Source organism: Notolepis coatsorum (genome assembly GCF_963971535.1).
Source record: "Notolepis coatsorum genome assembly, chromosome: 19".
Lineage (NCBI taxonomy): Eukaryota > Metazoa > Chordata > Actinopteri > Aulopiformes > Paralepididae > Notolepis > Notolepis coatsorum.
The window spans coordinates 74108507-74124521 of record NC_140183.1 but is presented as its reverse complement, the minus strand read 5'-3'; the positions used below and the strand labels follow the sequence as shown (position 1 = coordinate 74124521).

The 16015-nt window shown below is 47.1% G+C and overlaps 1 protein-coding gene across 6 annotated transcripts in view; it reads right to left on the bottom strand.

Moving 5' to 3' along the window:
• The window catches only part of kif13a (kinesin family member 13A), a 151099-nt gene that overhangs the window by 96850 nt on the left and 38234 nt on the right, over window positions 1–16015 (bottom strand). For all 6 annotated transcript variants that reach the window (XM_084336220.1, XM_084336222.1, XM_084336221.1 and 3 more), the window contains exons 3-4: window positions 8567–8582; window positions 901–961 (exon numbers count right to left, since the gene is read on the bottom strand). In XM_084336220.1, the coding sequence (XP_084192346.1) occupies window positions 901–961; window positions 8567–8582 (77 nt within the window). The remainder of the gene's footprint in view (window positions 1–900; window positions 962–8566; window positions 8583–16015) is intronic.

Genomic DNA, 16015 nt, shown 5'->3' with positions numbered 1-16015 from the left:
ACCCCCCACAGTCAGATCATCTGGGAGAGTGGAGGCTATCACGTGCTTCCTCCGACACACGTCCAGCCAATCAACCGCTTCTTTTCACCTGGCAGCGCGGATCCTCCCTGAGAGGGCGTAGCGTGTGGAAGGATCACACTATCCCACTCAGGTCCTATCCGCGCTTAGCAGGCGCCCCGACCGAACTGTAGGAGTCGCTGTTTACAACGACCCGGACCCACCCCGCCAGCTTCTCCCACCCTCTAATACAGCCAATTGTATTAGTGTGAACGGCCAGCCAAGCTGGTGACAACCCCGGAGCTGTGAGCTGGATTCGAACGCAATCTCCGCTACGCCACCTAACCGCTTGAGAGATGTGTGTTTTGAGTTATTTAGTGGTGATGAGTGGCGATGAACTAAGGCTGAGCCCGAATGTTCGAACGTTCGTTCGTTACGTTAACATTCGAATTCTAAATCAAAATTTGAATTTTTTATTAAAAAAAATAATTATAAAAAAATATATTATTATGTGTCTATTCATTCTGTTTAAACCAATGGGGTTTTTCTTCACAGTTGCAGATAAAGATTAGGCTACACTAATATTATAATATTAAAAAAAACTGCTATATTCATTAAAGAAAATTGATTTAATAAAAAAGAAACTCATTTAATCAGATTAATCACTTTATTCAAATTGAGGATTTAGTTTGAGGATATTTAAAAAAAGAGAACATTTAAAAATATATATTATTTAGAAATGTTGTATTTATTATTTAAAAAAAATCGTTTTAATTAAAAACGAAGGTTCGAACGTTCGTTCGAAAAACCCTGACGAAGTTCGAATCCCAAAAACAGGCTTCGGGGACAGCCTTATGATGAACAGGGGATTAGTGTCGTGGACACGAACACTTTGTGACTCACCGGCGTACTTAGGAGCATTGGACTCATCGACGGACCAGAAACAGTGGTCAAAGGCAAACACCTATAGGGAGGATAAGATTAGATTAAAATCAGATTTGTCATTATACATTATATAAGTACAGTACAACTAAAATAAGCTTGGCATCGAACCAAAGTGCAAATGTAACAGACCTTACATTGTATATTATATACAAATGTAGTAATATACATTGTACAGGTGATTAAACTGGGTATAATATATATAAATGAGTACTACTGAATAATAGTGCTAATCAGATGTATGTACAGAGTTGTACAGGTATAAAGACACTAACTATGGTAGTAAGTCATACTGGCCACTGTGGCCAGAAGCGTAACCAGTAAGAGTAGGTAGGGGATATGTACAGATATAGATATAGTAGGTATCTAAGGATTATGTAGGTATGTACAGACATGGATAGATATATACGTATGCGGTAAGAATAAATAATGTTTACGGTGTATACAGCATTATTGTACATGCTATTATAGACACATTTTACACACTTGTCTAAGCATGTATAGTAAGCATCTCTACTAAGCACTAAGCATGTACAGTAAGCATGTACGGTCCCACACAAACAAGAGCCCCCTTCCCAGTGGTCTATCTAGACACCTAGAGTCACAAAGATGGGCTTATTGTGCTGTGTCACGCCACCCTACAGTAAATCAGCGGGATTGAGCTCGTCTGTGCGAGTAACTCTCGCTAAGTGCCATCCCAGGTAATGGTTGTTAGGACCGCGCCGATGTTAGCTGGGCCTGTTTTGCCGTTTTGGCGGTCGGAGTTTAAGTGAATTCATAAATCAGGGTCAGCGCTCCCCGGCAGACATTCCAGCTCCCAGTGACCCTGGTCTCCAGGGTAACAGGGCTGGAGTTGTTGCTGGTAGACTGGCCCTCAGCCCTTCACACTTCAGTAACACAGAGCCCTTGTGTCAAGACTGGCACCTGCGTGGATCTCTGAGCCTGCCGCGAGTGGACGACACCGAAACTATGGGCCCTGGGAAAGTGTAGCTTCCTCGCCGACCGAAGCCCTCAATCCCAGAATGAGATGATATCATGTAACAGGTGATGTAATTTATAGGCATGTTGCGGCTTGAACCCTTAAATCCCTGGACTCTGTCTATCACTCTGCCCTCAGATTCATCACTAATGATACGACACTCATCACTGCGTCCTTTATGAGGAGGTTGGCTGGTCCTCACTGATGGAGAGGCTCAACAAACACTGGTATTTGTAATTTTAAGGCCCTTATTAGTATGCTACCTCCTTATACTACATCATTACATTATTGGAATGGAATTTTGGAACCTATGGAACTCGTTCTAGTCTAGAATAGAATAGAAATACTTTTATTATCCCGTGGGAAATTTGACACTGCAAATCGCTCAACATTTAAACATTTAGACAGAACAGGTCACGAATTAGAATAATAAAACGAATCAAATCAAGTTGCCTAGGATAAGAGTAGAGTAAAATAGGTGGGCGGCTACGTGGCGTAGTGGGCAAGGCGCTCGCCACGAATGACGGAGACGCTGGGCTTGCCTGTTCGAGCCCAGCGCTCCACATTGCTTTCAGTTTAGCTGGTCGTTCATACTAATACACATTGGCCGTATTAGGGGGTGGGAAACTGATGGGTGGGGATCGGGCGTTGTGGACAGCGACTCCTACAGGTCGGGTGGTGCGCCTGCGCAGTAGAATCAGGAAGTGTCGGGGGCAGCGTGAGCCTCCCACGCGTTACTCCTCGCCACTGAGAGATTGAGCTGCGCAGGTGAAAAGATGCGACTGCTGTTACCTCAAGTACCGGAGGGGACTTGTGCTATGTATGACGAGTCCACATTGCAGCCGGCTTGTGGGAGGCAAGAAACAGCGTTCGTGACAGGGGAGGGTTGAATTGGATGATACGAAATTGGGATGGGAGAAAATATAGAAAATGGGAGAAAAAGTGGATCAAAAAAAAAGGGTAGAGTAAAATAGAATAAAAATGGAATAAAATATACAGTAAATAAATACAGTAAAAATATACTGAGGTCTACAGTAGGTGTAGTATTGCACAGTGCTGTTTCGAACTAAGTCCAGGAAGATGGTAACTGCCACTCTGTGCTCAGTGATGCAGTGAGGCACAGTGATGCATTGTATAGTCTGATGGCTGTTGGAATGAAGGACTTCCTGTGCCGTTCAGTGCTGCATTTGGGTAGTGTGAGCCTAGCACTGAACATGCTCCTCCTGTCAGCCAAGTCTGTGTATAGTGGGTGGGAGGGGTTTTCCCTGATGGCCTGGAGCTTAGCAAGGCTCCTCCTCTCCGCCACCCTCGCTAGGGAGTCCAGCTCCACCCCAACCACGCTACTAAACGCACAATTGGAGGGGGGCTTCCCACCCTCCAGAACATTTACAACAAGCGGTGCAGGGGTAAGGCCAAGAGAATCATCAAGGACTCCAGCCACCCAAACAACTGCCTCTTTGAACTGCTGCGGTCAGGCAAGCGATACCGGAGTCTCATGGCGAGCACAGAAAGACTCAGAAGAAGCTTCTATCCCCAGGCCATCAGGCTGCTCAACAAACAATAAACACTATGCAACAACCATCAAATGCACACAGCACACACATCCACACGCGCACACTCACTTTAAACAAACAACACACTGCAGCACCCACTCTCCACACTTTAGATCACCTAAACACACTTTATATTTATTGGTAAAGGATTTGCACTACAACTTGTACACCTTACTGTAAATTGTACCTAAATTGTACTTCATCCCATTTCTGCTTTGCACTATATAGTATTGTATATTAGTACATTGCATAGTATATTGTATATTGTATGGTAACTCAGTTACTTCTATTCTGCATCGAACATTGTACATATGTCTATACTGAACACTGTGACTTCTATTTTTACTTCTATTACATGCTATACTATTTTATTTCATTTCTTATTTTATTTCATACTTATCTTGTCTAGCACAGTCTCTGGAGCGTAACAGTAAGAAGCATTTTGTATAAAAGTATTCTGTACTTCTGTATGACAACTATTAAAGAAACTTGAAACTTGGCCTTCCTGACCAGCTTATCCAGCCTGGTTGTGTCCCCTGCTCTCAGTCCGCTGCCCCAGCAGGTCACAGCGTACAAGAAGGCGCCCGCCACCACCGACTCATAGAACATCCTCAACATCCTTGTACAGACATTGAAGGATCTCAGCCTTCTGAGGAAGTAGAGTCGGCTCTGGCCCTTCTTGTACAGTGCCTCTGTGTGTTTTGACCCGTTCAGTTTGTTGTCGATGTGCACACCGAGGTATTTGTACACCTCCACCATGTCCACATCAACTCCCCTGATGGAAACGGGGGTCACAGGTGCACTCCTCCTCCTCCCCAGCTCCACAACCAGTTCCTTGGTCTTCGCCACATTTAGCTGCAGGTGGTTTTTATCGCACCATGTGACGAAGTCCACTACCAGTTCCCGGTATTCCCTCTCGTCACCGTCCTTTATACATCCCACTATCGCAGAGTCATCAGAAAACTTCTGAAGGTGGCAGGACTCTGACCGATAGTGGAAGTGACAGGCTGGGCCTTAAAGGGGAACTATCTTATAAATGGCCTTTTTGAGTGTTTAGCATTGTTTCCTAGCTATGTGAACTTATATTAATATGATCCATGTCTCAAAATTCTCATATTGGCGCATTCTTCCAATTCTCCTCTCACAATATTCACCCTCACTGAACTGAGTCGTTTGAAAATGTGCCTATATGTGATGTCATATAGTCACCGCTGCATGTTAATGTTCAGGCGAACATGACGCGGCGCAGTGGTTTAGGAGCCCAGGCTCAAAACGGCTCGAGATCTTGAGGTAGAAAAATGCTGTTTTTGAGGACTTGATTAGAAATACAAAACAATGAATAAAAAAATATATATATTACAGAGGTGTTCCATAGACTCACAGGAATTGTGTAAAAGTGCCCAAATAGTGAAAGAAATAGTAAAATAGTTCCCCTTTAAGATCCCCAGAGTTTGCTCAGAACAGGGTAAATCTGCATTTCATTATGATGCCCCTCTGGCTCATGGAATGAACTGCAACAGTCCTTAATGCTTGAGATTCTCCCCTCTGTTGCAGTTTAAAACATTGATCTGTCTCCAACCATTGTCAATCAAGTTGTACATTATTTCATTGATTTTATATGCTGTGTGAATTTATATGCTTTTTTTGTGCTTATTTCTGTATGTACATTCGACATGACTGTAAATGAGGGAAACCTCAGTTGCCTTTTCGAGTTTAAATAAAGGTTTGAAATGAAACACTAACATATTTTGTACTGCAGACTGTTTTGTTTATTTTGGCCAATATGAGCCAACGTTGCTTACTAAGCGACTCCCCGTTATAGAAACCCATATGTATGAGTCTCGACTCCCCGTTATAGAAACCCATGTGTACTCTACAAGAAGAGCCAGAGCCGACTCTACTTCCTCAGAAGGCTGAGATCCTTCAACATCTGTACAAGGATGTTGTGGATATTCTACGAGTCGGTGGTGGCGGGCGCCTTCTTGTACGTTGTGACCTGCTGGGGCAGCGGACTGAGACGCAAACATGCTGGATAAGCTGGTCAGGAAGGCCAGTAGCGTGGTTGGGGTGGAGCTGGACTCTCTAGCAATGGTGGCGGAGAGGAGGAGCCTTGCTAAGCTCCATGCCATCAGGGAAAACCCCTCCCACCCACTATACACAGACTTGGCTGACAGGAGGAGCATGTTCAGTGCTAGACTAACACTCCCAAAATGTAGCACTGAACGGCACAGGAAGTCCTTCATCCCGACAGCCATCAGACTTTACAATGCATCACTGTGCCTCACTGCATCACTGAGCACAGAGTGACAGTTACCATCTTTTACTGTATATTTATATTAGAATGTACATACATTACATAGGAGATGTGAATCCCGGACCGTATTTTATTTGATTTTATTATTATTATTTTATTCTTAGGCTTATTTTATTCTTTATTCTTAGGCAATTTTGTTATTCTTATTCGTGATTTGTTTTGTCTACCTAAATGTTTACTGTGAGTGATTTGTAGTGCCAAATTTCCCTCGGGATGATTCAAGTATTTCTATTCTATTCTATCTACGAGTCTCGCCTCCCCGCTGTTGAGACCTGCATGCGTGAGTCTCGCACTGGCATGTATTGTATGCGGGATCCGGATTAATTAGTCTTCATTCGATATACAGGGAAATAATATGGAGTTGGTGAGCCATCCCGGACCAGGCCACATAACACATAGCAGCACGGTGGTGTAGTGGTTAACACTGTCACGTCACAGCAAGAAGGTCCTGGGTTCGATTCCCGCTTGGGAACCAGGTTGCCGGGTTGCCAGGTACCCAGGTGGGGGTATCTCCCGGGCCTTTCTGTGTGGAGTTTGCATGTTCTCCCCCCCGTGCTCGCAAGGGTTTCCCCTCCAGAAAAAGAGATAAACCCAATGGAAAAACCCATGCAGAACAGATCTGCAGCCCTTGTCTGCTCCCCGCTGCCCTTGGGGGAGAAGGACACAGAGACGGGTCATTTTCCAGAGAGGAAATGTAATCGGCGACCCAAAATAAATGCACATGTGTGTGTGTGTGTGTATTCCTATGTGTCGCCCATCTCGCATAGTGTGTGTTCGCTGCATGACAATGTAGCAACGTGTGCTTCAAGTCCAGTTTCATAACATTTCTAGATTTCCTCCAAATTCGCAGAAATAATGTGAATCACTCCGGCGTCTCTCCGCGCCGTCTTGCGGTACAAAGCAAAACACAGCTGCACGCGTTGCTTCTGTTGGCGATCGCCGCACCGCCGGGCCTCTGCCAGAACACTTTCCCCTCCATGAGCGTCCGAGCAGAAGATGATTGAACTCTTTTCTAATCGTAATAAAGGGTATCGGGACCAGGGGGAAGCCGCTGCTCCGCATGGTGAGCCACGGGAAGGACTGAGGTCATTGAAGGGTCTGAAAGCGAGACCTCCTCTTGTGACTTCAGACGAGTGAGTGGGTGCCATTCAGACGGAAACAAAAGTGCCATCATTCTCAATTAAGGCCGGTTTGGTAAACCGGGGCTTTTAAATCTCCTCTGGTCGAATCTCCGGGGCCCAGGCCTCTGGGTGTGACCGATCGACAAATCATTCCCGATAGGACAATTACTATTAAATCAGCCATGGAAATATAATGACGAAGGTGAGTTCAAGAGAACAGCGCTCGTTTCTTGTCACGTTCCACCAGCATGAAAATCATCGGAGGTGACTGGACCGTGACCTCCGCTTACCCCGCTTGGACTAATTGGAGCGCACGTATGGCTCAGCGGACAAGACGTGTGTTTTCTGCTATAGTGCTGTTGCTGTGCTATAGAAAGCAGCGGAGGTTCACGGGCCCCGGGGACCGTCGCAGCTCGTGGCCCTCTCTGCTAGTATTCCCCAGTCTGTCTGCAGGCAGCGTGGCCCCAGGGGCCGAACACAAAGCCCCCCCTGGTCCCTGGTGTGCGAGAGGCCTGAACCGTCTCTGAGCTAGACACCAGCGTGTCGTCAAGGGCGGAGTGGGGGTGCGCTCCAACAATGCGGCGTTTGAATGCTACACACACACACACACACACACACACACACACACACACACACACACACACACACACACACACTGGCCCAGTGTCCGTGCTCATCCCTCTCCCTCATTGTGGGGCCCTTTGTGGCTGTTCACGAGATCTTAGAGCGCGCTGACACATTCACACGGACGTCCATCCGGCTCTCGCTGACCGACCAGACCGAGGAAAACACTCCAGAAGGGACTATGTTTCCACAGAGACCCAGATTGGATTATCCACTCAAACCCTGTCTATGTTGGGCAAATATTGGGAGGTGGTGAAACTGTTTTACATGGAAGGAAGTCCATGAGGGTAGATGTTTGGTAGACCTCCTTGGATCACATGTAATATATTCTGTAGTATGTTGTAGTATATTATTCAGCTTTTTGTCATGCGTCACTCATACCTTCATCTTATTTTATGCTAATTGTATGCCTGAAAAGCAGTATGAATGGATGTGTAATGGTGGCGCTGCCACCTGTGGAGGGTCTTTGCACAGTATGGCTGCCATTAATAACCATGTTGCGTGGTCAGACTGCATGCATTGGACCTGTCTGATATCATCAGCTGTTGCTAGAAAATTCTCCCGCTGAACAGATTTTCCAAAAGGGGGGTAACCCAGGTCCTTAAACCGGATCAGTATTTCAACCCGCTCGAGGCAGCGTGAGTTCGGCTCGACCGACCATCGTGTTCCTGGAAACCGCGTGACGGAACCGGGGACGCTGACGCTTGTGCCGCATTCCTGCTACTGCGGTATCTGTGGCCGTAACATAATTAGGGATGCAGATATGGATTCTGAGTACTAAACTAAACCTTTCCGATCCATTGCTTTTACTGATTAGAGCATTTAACTCAAAATGCTTTATTGCATGTGGCTGTTGTTATTAGATTGTAGTATTGGGGAAATGACCGATACCAATATCCTAGCCAGATGTACTATGCCAGTATTAGTATTATTGATACCAGTATTGGTGCATCCCTACTGAAAACTATTGAATTCTGCTGACACTGTATCTAGCCAGCGGCTCTAGTGTAGCAATGGAGATGGATGAAACACATACCTTAGGTACTTTTCTGCTGAATAGGATGAGCAACGATTCACAGGAGGATAGAGGGAAGAAACCAGGAAAGAGGGAGACAGAGAGAGAGAGGGGGGTAGACAGAGAGAGAGAGAGAGAGAGAGAGAGAGAGAGAGAGAGAGAGAGAGAGAGAGAGAGAGAGAGAGAGAGAGAGAGAGAGAGAGAGAGAGAGAGAGAGAGGGGGGGGAGACACAGGGAGAGAGAGGGAGAGACAGAGAGACAGACAGGGATAGAGGGAGAGAGAAAGATAGAGAAAGAGATAGACAGGGGGAGAGGGAGGGGGAGAGAGACAGGGGGAGAGAGAGGGAGAGAGAGAGAGAGAGAGAGAGAGAGAGAGAGAGAGAGAGAGAGAGAGAGAGAGAGAGAGAGAGAGAGAGGGGGAGAGAGAGAGGGAGAGAGAGAAGAAATAACATGGTTAACATCAATACAATTCAACAGGCAAAACGTGTTGACTGTCAGCACAGAGCAGCTGCAGCTTCTCCCAGCAGGAGGACCTCTGGTTGGCATTCAGCTGAAAGGGAATGTTTCTATTGAAGAAAAATAATGGTCACAATGAAAGGAATGCCATTTGTTTGCAGAGTAATCAACAAAATCCCTTTATTACACAGCCTGATGATTGGAGAGAGAGTCACTTCACAAAACCTGTGTGATGCTTCATTCATTCCTCGCGTGTGTTCAGACCCCATTCATTCACTTCCTCGCACAGTGGTATTTCCTGGCGGAGGCCGCTGTTGTCGAGTTCATAATGGACCTATCTCTCGAGGCCCCGCCCCCTTTTCTCGATCCTCCCAATCACGACTCTCGGAAGCAACGGTCGCAATTGGGAGGATCGAGAAAAGAGGGGGCGGGGCCTCGAGAGATAGGTCCATTGGGCCAGTGGAGCGTGAGCAGGGGAAGAGATTTAGGATTCTATGTCCCACTGACTCTGTTGGGTAAACAGGCCCGACGCCTGTGGACTTAGCAGAGGGGCGAGGGTCCGGGGGGAGGCTGGGCTCAGCACTATTCCCTCCGACTCCCACTCTGGCTGGGCATCAAAGAGAGAATATACACCTAAGTCATGCAAAATTCCTTTTCTAAAATGGAAACTCGTTTTAACTGAGGCAGAGAGAGAGAGAGAGAGAGAGAGAGAGAGAGAGAGAGAGAGAGAGAGAGAGAGAGAGAGAGAGAGAGAGAGGCTGTATTTGTGCCACGGTAGCTCCTTAAACCCTCTGGAGTCTAATCCATTTTATCTTCCTATTTTAGGTTTGCCTGGTTTAATAATGCATACATAACCTTAACCCTGTGTTGCTAAATGAAGTGATATACATCTTTTTTCTGAATATCTATGCTAGAGTTATGTCACATGAATGTATACAGACTATTAGAGTTATATCACTATATAAACTAAATGGAAAACAAAAACGGAAATTGAATCTCACAGAACTTTGCAGAATAATAATGAACAAGCTCTTAGGGTTCAGAAATGTGCTCGCCCCAAGTCTTGGGAATCAGGGGGAGGGATGGGAAGTGAGATTTTATCACACATCAAATACTATATACATTTTTCCTATTAGTCATATGTAACTAATATGTAAGTCATATTGGTTTTATAAAGGCTCCAAAAGGACACTGCTCTTCCAAGCTGGATTACAGAGCTTCTGGAAGGATCACACCAGATGGAATGCTACAAAGCGTCTTTGGAAAGCTACAAAGGAATGGTTGCTAACTGTTACGTATTACTTTCACATGGTGGAGGGATACTTACTGTCTGTGGTGCATATTCACATTGTGGTAGTAGTGTGTTGTCACTAATGGGTGGTTTGATTGACACACTGTTTTCTTTCTGTTGTCATTTTGCTTGTGTTTAAAATGGCCGCTTTCTAATTGATCACAGGTGTGGTGATGAGGCACCACGCCCTACAAATGCAGAGCAGAGTGCAGGCTGCAGTTGTCAAGTCCTCACTTCACAGAGCTCGTCCTCGTCACAGCTCTCCAGCGTCTCACCTGCTCTCACTGCTTTATTGTATTTTTGGCTTGTTCTTCCTTTTGCGCATTATTTTTGTTATCGAACTATGGAGTCTGGAGCACCCAGCTCCCCACTCTTTTTGTCCATTTAAATTAGCTGTGCGAATAAATATTGTTATTTTTGATAACTCCTGTCTTGTCCTGTGTCCACCACTTTATGTTCAAGGCCTAAACGAGCCATATTGTAGGATTGAACGTAACACTAACAAAAGGAAGTGTGCAGGCGGCTAAGTGGCGCAGTGGGCAAGGCGCTCGCCACTAACGCAGGAGATGCTGGGTTCGAGCCCAACTCTCTGTGTTGCTTCCGGCTTGGCTGGTCGTTCATACTAATACAATTGGCAGTATTAGGGGGTGGGAAAGCCGGTGGGTGGGGATCGGACGTTGTGGACAGCGACTCCTACAGGTCGGTTGGTGCGCCTGTACAGCAGAATCAGGAAGCAATGGGGGCAGCGTGAGCCTCCCACGCGTTACTCCTCGCCACTGAGAGATCGCGCTGTACAGGTGAAAAGATGCAACAGCTGCCTCCTCGTGTACCGGAGGGGACACGTGATGCAAGGCTTGGTCCACATTGCAGCCGACCAGTGGGAGGCATGGTCTAACAAAGTTCGAGACAGGGGAGGGTAGAATTGGATAATACGAAATTGGGATGGGAGAAAAATAGAAAATGGGGAGAAAAAGTAGATAAAAAATTTAAAAAAAGGAAGTGTGCATGTAGCTTGTAGGGCTCTCCCCAAAAATGTGCTCCTAAATACTTTTTCTGGTTCAGTACTGTCGAGTATTAGCGCACATTTACGCATATAACGTAGGGCATATGCGCACATTCAATATCGCTGCGGTTATTAACAGTACTGACTACGTACAGGTGACGGGAGGCTTCAATAACGTTTGGATGATAATCCATTTTGTGAATACATTTATTTGTCAAGTAATTTTTCTTATGTGGGGAAAACAACTAGAGCCTTTAAATCAAGAATCAGTGAACACAAATGTGCAGTGAGAAATTCAGATGTCAAGTCGTCGGTAGCTCGACATTTCTCCAAGTGTAAACATACCGTCAACGATCTCAAATATATGGGACTAGAGTTAGTACTCAGGCCCGCGAGAGGTGGAGACAGACACAGGTTGCTGTTGCAACATGAATGTTATTATATCCACCTGTTCAATTGCATCGAACCTAGAGGAATGAATGAGGAGAACGTTTTAACCTGTTTCCTTTAAGCACCTTATACCTACATTATTATTTCTGGTTTAATTATGTTGTTGTTTCTAAACAAGAGGTATGTTTCTCAAGGATGCTCAATGTATAATTTGGAACTATTTAATTAAATATGTAAAGGGGCTCAATTAGCCCTAGAAACTAAGGGCATGTTATATGTTATATATCAAGTTTCTGGTAATTTTGTTTTGTTTTTGATATATATATATATATATATATATATATATATATATATATATATATATATATATATATATATATATATATATATATATATATATATATATATATATATATATGTATAATTTGTGGATTTATGAATGGACTCTACTTTGATAGGTCATCCCTTTGGTCACAATGCACAGGCACACCTGCGTCGTGATGTAATTTCCTGTCATGTCATTACCTGCCAGGTGTATATAACGTTAGGTTATGACTATAACCAAGTTCTGTTAGTTAGGGGCGATGCTTGGCATCGCCTTCTGCACTATCTCGCGTACGTGCACGCGTACTGAATAAACCACAAATGTACCTCTAATACCAGTATTAGTCTGACCACACCCCTCATCAGCTTACCTTCATAAGCAGGTGTGTGGTCACCTGCTCTCCTCCTTCCCAAGCTTTCACCACAAGGTGAGGACAAGGGCTGCAGCGGCGTCCGATGCCAAGCATCGCCCCTAACTAACAGAACTTGGTTATAGTCATAACCTAACGTTCTGTATCGTTAGTGGCTTAGCTTGGCATCGCCTTCTGCACAAGGGAGGCCAAGCGGAGCCACTTGGCTGACAAATACACCCCGCTGACAGCCCCCCAAAACCATCAGAACAGGGAGGGCCGAGCCCCCCCGACCCCCCCTAATGGAGGGTAGCCCCCCTATTAGGGACGTCACGGGAGGGCGACGGACCCGACCGTGCGAAGAGGCACTCAAGCAACTCAACGCACAGGGTGAGCAGACCGTGGCTTGACCCACGACTACACACACGCACAACCCGCATGCCACCCGGGAACGAACGGAGGAACAACCTCGTTACTGCCCCCAGAATCACGGGGTCAAGGGCAAACCCAACCCCGTGGCAAGGCCGTAGCAGCGGAGCACGAAGGAAGACCCAGACCCACCAAAAGGACTGGACTCCCTGGAATGGGGGCCCGGAGAAGTCCATGATGCCAGCATCAAGACCCCACCAGGTGGGCACGTAGTGCCCCGCCCCCCACATCGCCAGCGTATTCGGACAAAGGCCCCTCAGTTACTGCACCTGGTATTCCCAGGCGGAACCAACCAGGCCAGTAAGCCGAGCGGGCCCCGTCCCCCCAATAGTACACCGCCTGGCACACTGACCCTGCAGAATAGGCAGTCAGCATGGCCGTAAGCACACAAAAAAGGTTAACCAACGGAAGCAGGCAGCGCACCGGGGAAAAACCAGGCAACAGGCTGTTAACCCTAGCCTGGAGACTGCGGACGAGACAGGCGCCAGAGGGGACAGCTGAACACAGCCGCCCCGGCGGAAGGAGCGTAAGCTGGCGGTGTTGCATGACCAAGCCTCCATTTAACAACCCCCACCCAGAGGGGTCGAGGCAGAGAAGGCTGACACGATTGGCAGACGTCATGAACGTGCAGGGGCACCCTCAACCGGTGAACCCGGGAGTTGACACTGCTCCAACACACCAGGGAATCAACCACCTCGGTGTTACCCAATGCGGTGGTTGTTCCTATAACCCCTCAAGAAAAAACTCCAAAACACACCTGCGGGTATACACCGGCTATACCGCAGTACAAGTGTTTCAGTTTCCAAAAAGGGTTAACCCAGGCCTACGGGTCGCAAACATCACTTCGGACCGGGCCTGGCGGTACGGGAAGCACAGGGTCACCAGAGGAGGTCAAAAAACCACCCCCACAGGCCCCTCTTCGCCATGCGTGAGAGAGGAGCGAAAAACAATGGAGAACCAGCCCCTAAGCACACCGTACCTGGTATTCCCCGGCGGTCTCCCAACCAAGTACTAACCAGGACCAACCTGTGTAGCGGCCGAGATCCGACGAGATCGAGCGCGTACAGAATGGCATGGCTGTAAGCCATGACGACAGTGCTGAGTAAAAACATACCCAACCAGGGTCTCCATAGCGCTTAACCCTGTGACACCCAGACCGACCTGGCATTTTTCCCCCTGAAAAAAGCCCAAGTCCCTCAGGGTACCAGAACAGCAGATCTGCATCCCCGGCGGACAACGGGTTCAACTGATCTGGACCAGCGTGACCAGAACCAGTCCCGTGCCCTAACCACGCCGACATGCCTACTCCAGGAGAAGGGCAGATATGCGTGTTGATCTTAACATGAAAAGAAGGCGCCACCCAGACGTCGGGACGAACCGCGCCTGGTGGCCCACCCCAAGGGCGTGAGACCCCACTACATATGTTCAGATCCATCCCGTCATCATCCCCCAGACATGAACGAGGATCCGTCGACAACCCACCCAGGTCATGGGATGTGGTCACCGGAAGAGGAAAAACCCCCATCTCAGTTGCTTTATAAAAACGCTGTTTCAACCACAAGCAACTAAGGCGTGCCAGTCAATCGCCTGTTTACAGCGAGCTAGCACTATACGTGCGTCGGGACACACCCCCATCAATGAACAGGCTATTTAGACCTGTCATTGAATCCCCAAGGCGCCCAGGGGAACGACAAGAGGGGTGTGACACTCCCTAACTCCAACACTTCTGGAATAGAAAGAAGGAAGCATCAACAGTATGTATCCCAGTCCACACAGCCGGGGTAAAAAATGTTCACATTTTTACATCCCACCACCCTCCCATAGGAAAGAGACGGGGATCCCCAGAGAGACTTCCCACGCGAGCTGTACAGATTGAAAAGAATATATTGCACCTTGAGCCATGTAAAAAACTGGTTTTAGGGCCTCCGGGGAAGAGGCACCGAACCCATACACACTCAATAAACGAATTGAATCGAATATACATACAATAGAAAAGGACCCTTCTAGAGGGTCCACTCACTTTGACAATCTGAGGAGGAAGGCTCTGTACTCTGATGGAGGCTTCCTCACATGGATCACATGGAAGAAGGAGTCCGAACTCACAGAAGGCCTGAGTAGGCGCTTGGTGAGGAGGAGCCCTGACCACCCCCCCTGAAAACAGATCCATCACATGGACCTGAACAGCACACGGAAGTCCTACCAACAGAGACGCGCACGGTGACGTACTCTATGGCGGGGGAATTCCTGCGGTGCACACGCCCAATATACCAGGCCGTGGGACCAGGAACTCCCTCCCCCCCCCCCCCCCCCCCCCCCCGTAACGTGCCGAACCGCCACGTGACGGGAACCTTGAAGGACAGGGGGTGTACCCCTGACCGACAGAACAATGGGGAGAGGAAAGGTTACCAGTTCACCCCTTTACGACCCCACACCCATGATACGACGTAACGACAAAAAGAGAATATGACACAGTCATAGTCAGCTCTATGAAGCGTTTCACAGCTCCACACAGCGCACGAGCTAACCTGCTATCTGATTTTTACTAAGGAAAAACACAGAATAGAGAGGGCTCTAAGAACCCCGGTCCAACATACACATGTGCTTCTGTGGCCAGTACAACCCAGTTGTAGGTCACATGACACACACAACCCATCATCATCACAATGAGAGAATACATCATTCTTGATTAGTATCGACCACAGGCCTTGCTAAACACACATGACAGCAACCAAACCAATTTCCCTTTAGGAAATAAGTTTCTCCAGCAGATTTAGCACAACCTCAGCAATCAAGCTGAGAGTTACATCGTATCCCTACCACACAAAAGACACAATTAATGCACAACATGTCTGATAGGAGGTGATAAAGTCCCCAGGGAACCGGGGGGGGAAAAACACAATCCTCCTATTTTACCCTCAATACGGCCAGTTAAAACAGGAAAACCTGTTAATGTGTGAACTCACTGTCCATTGTCATTACAGTCTGAGAAAGAACATTCTTTTACTCACTCGTTACCAAGCATAGCTTCATAGGTTAGTTGCCTTAGTAGTGAGTACACGGTACACATAAACACCATGATGTTTCTCACACAACAACCAGATCAATACATCACGACCTGCACGGAGAAGCTACTGCCAGTGACAAAAACAGCTCACACACAACCCGCAACGTATCTCAAATGCATTGCAACAACACACGTTTTGGGAAAAAAACACCGTCATTCACAA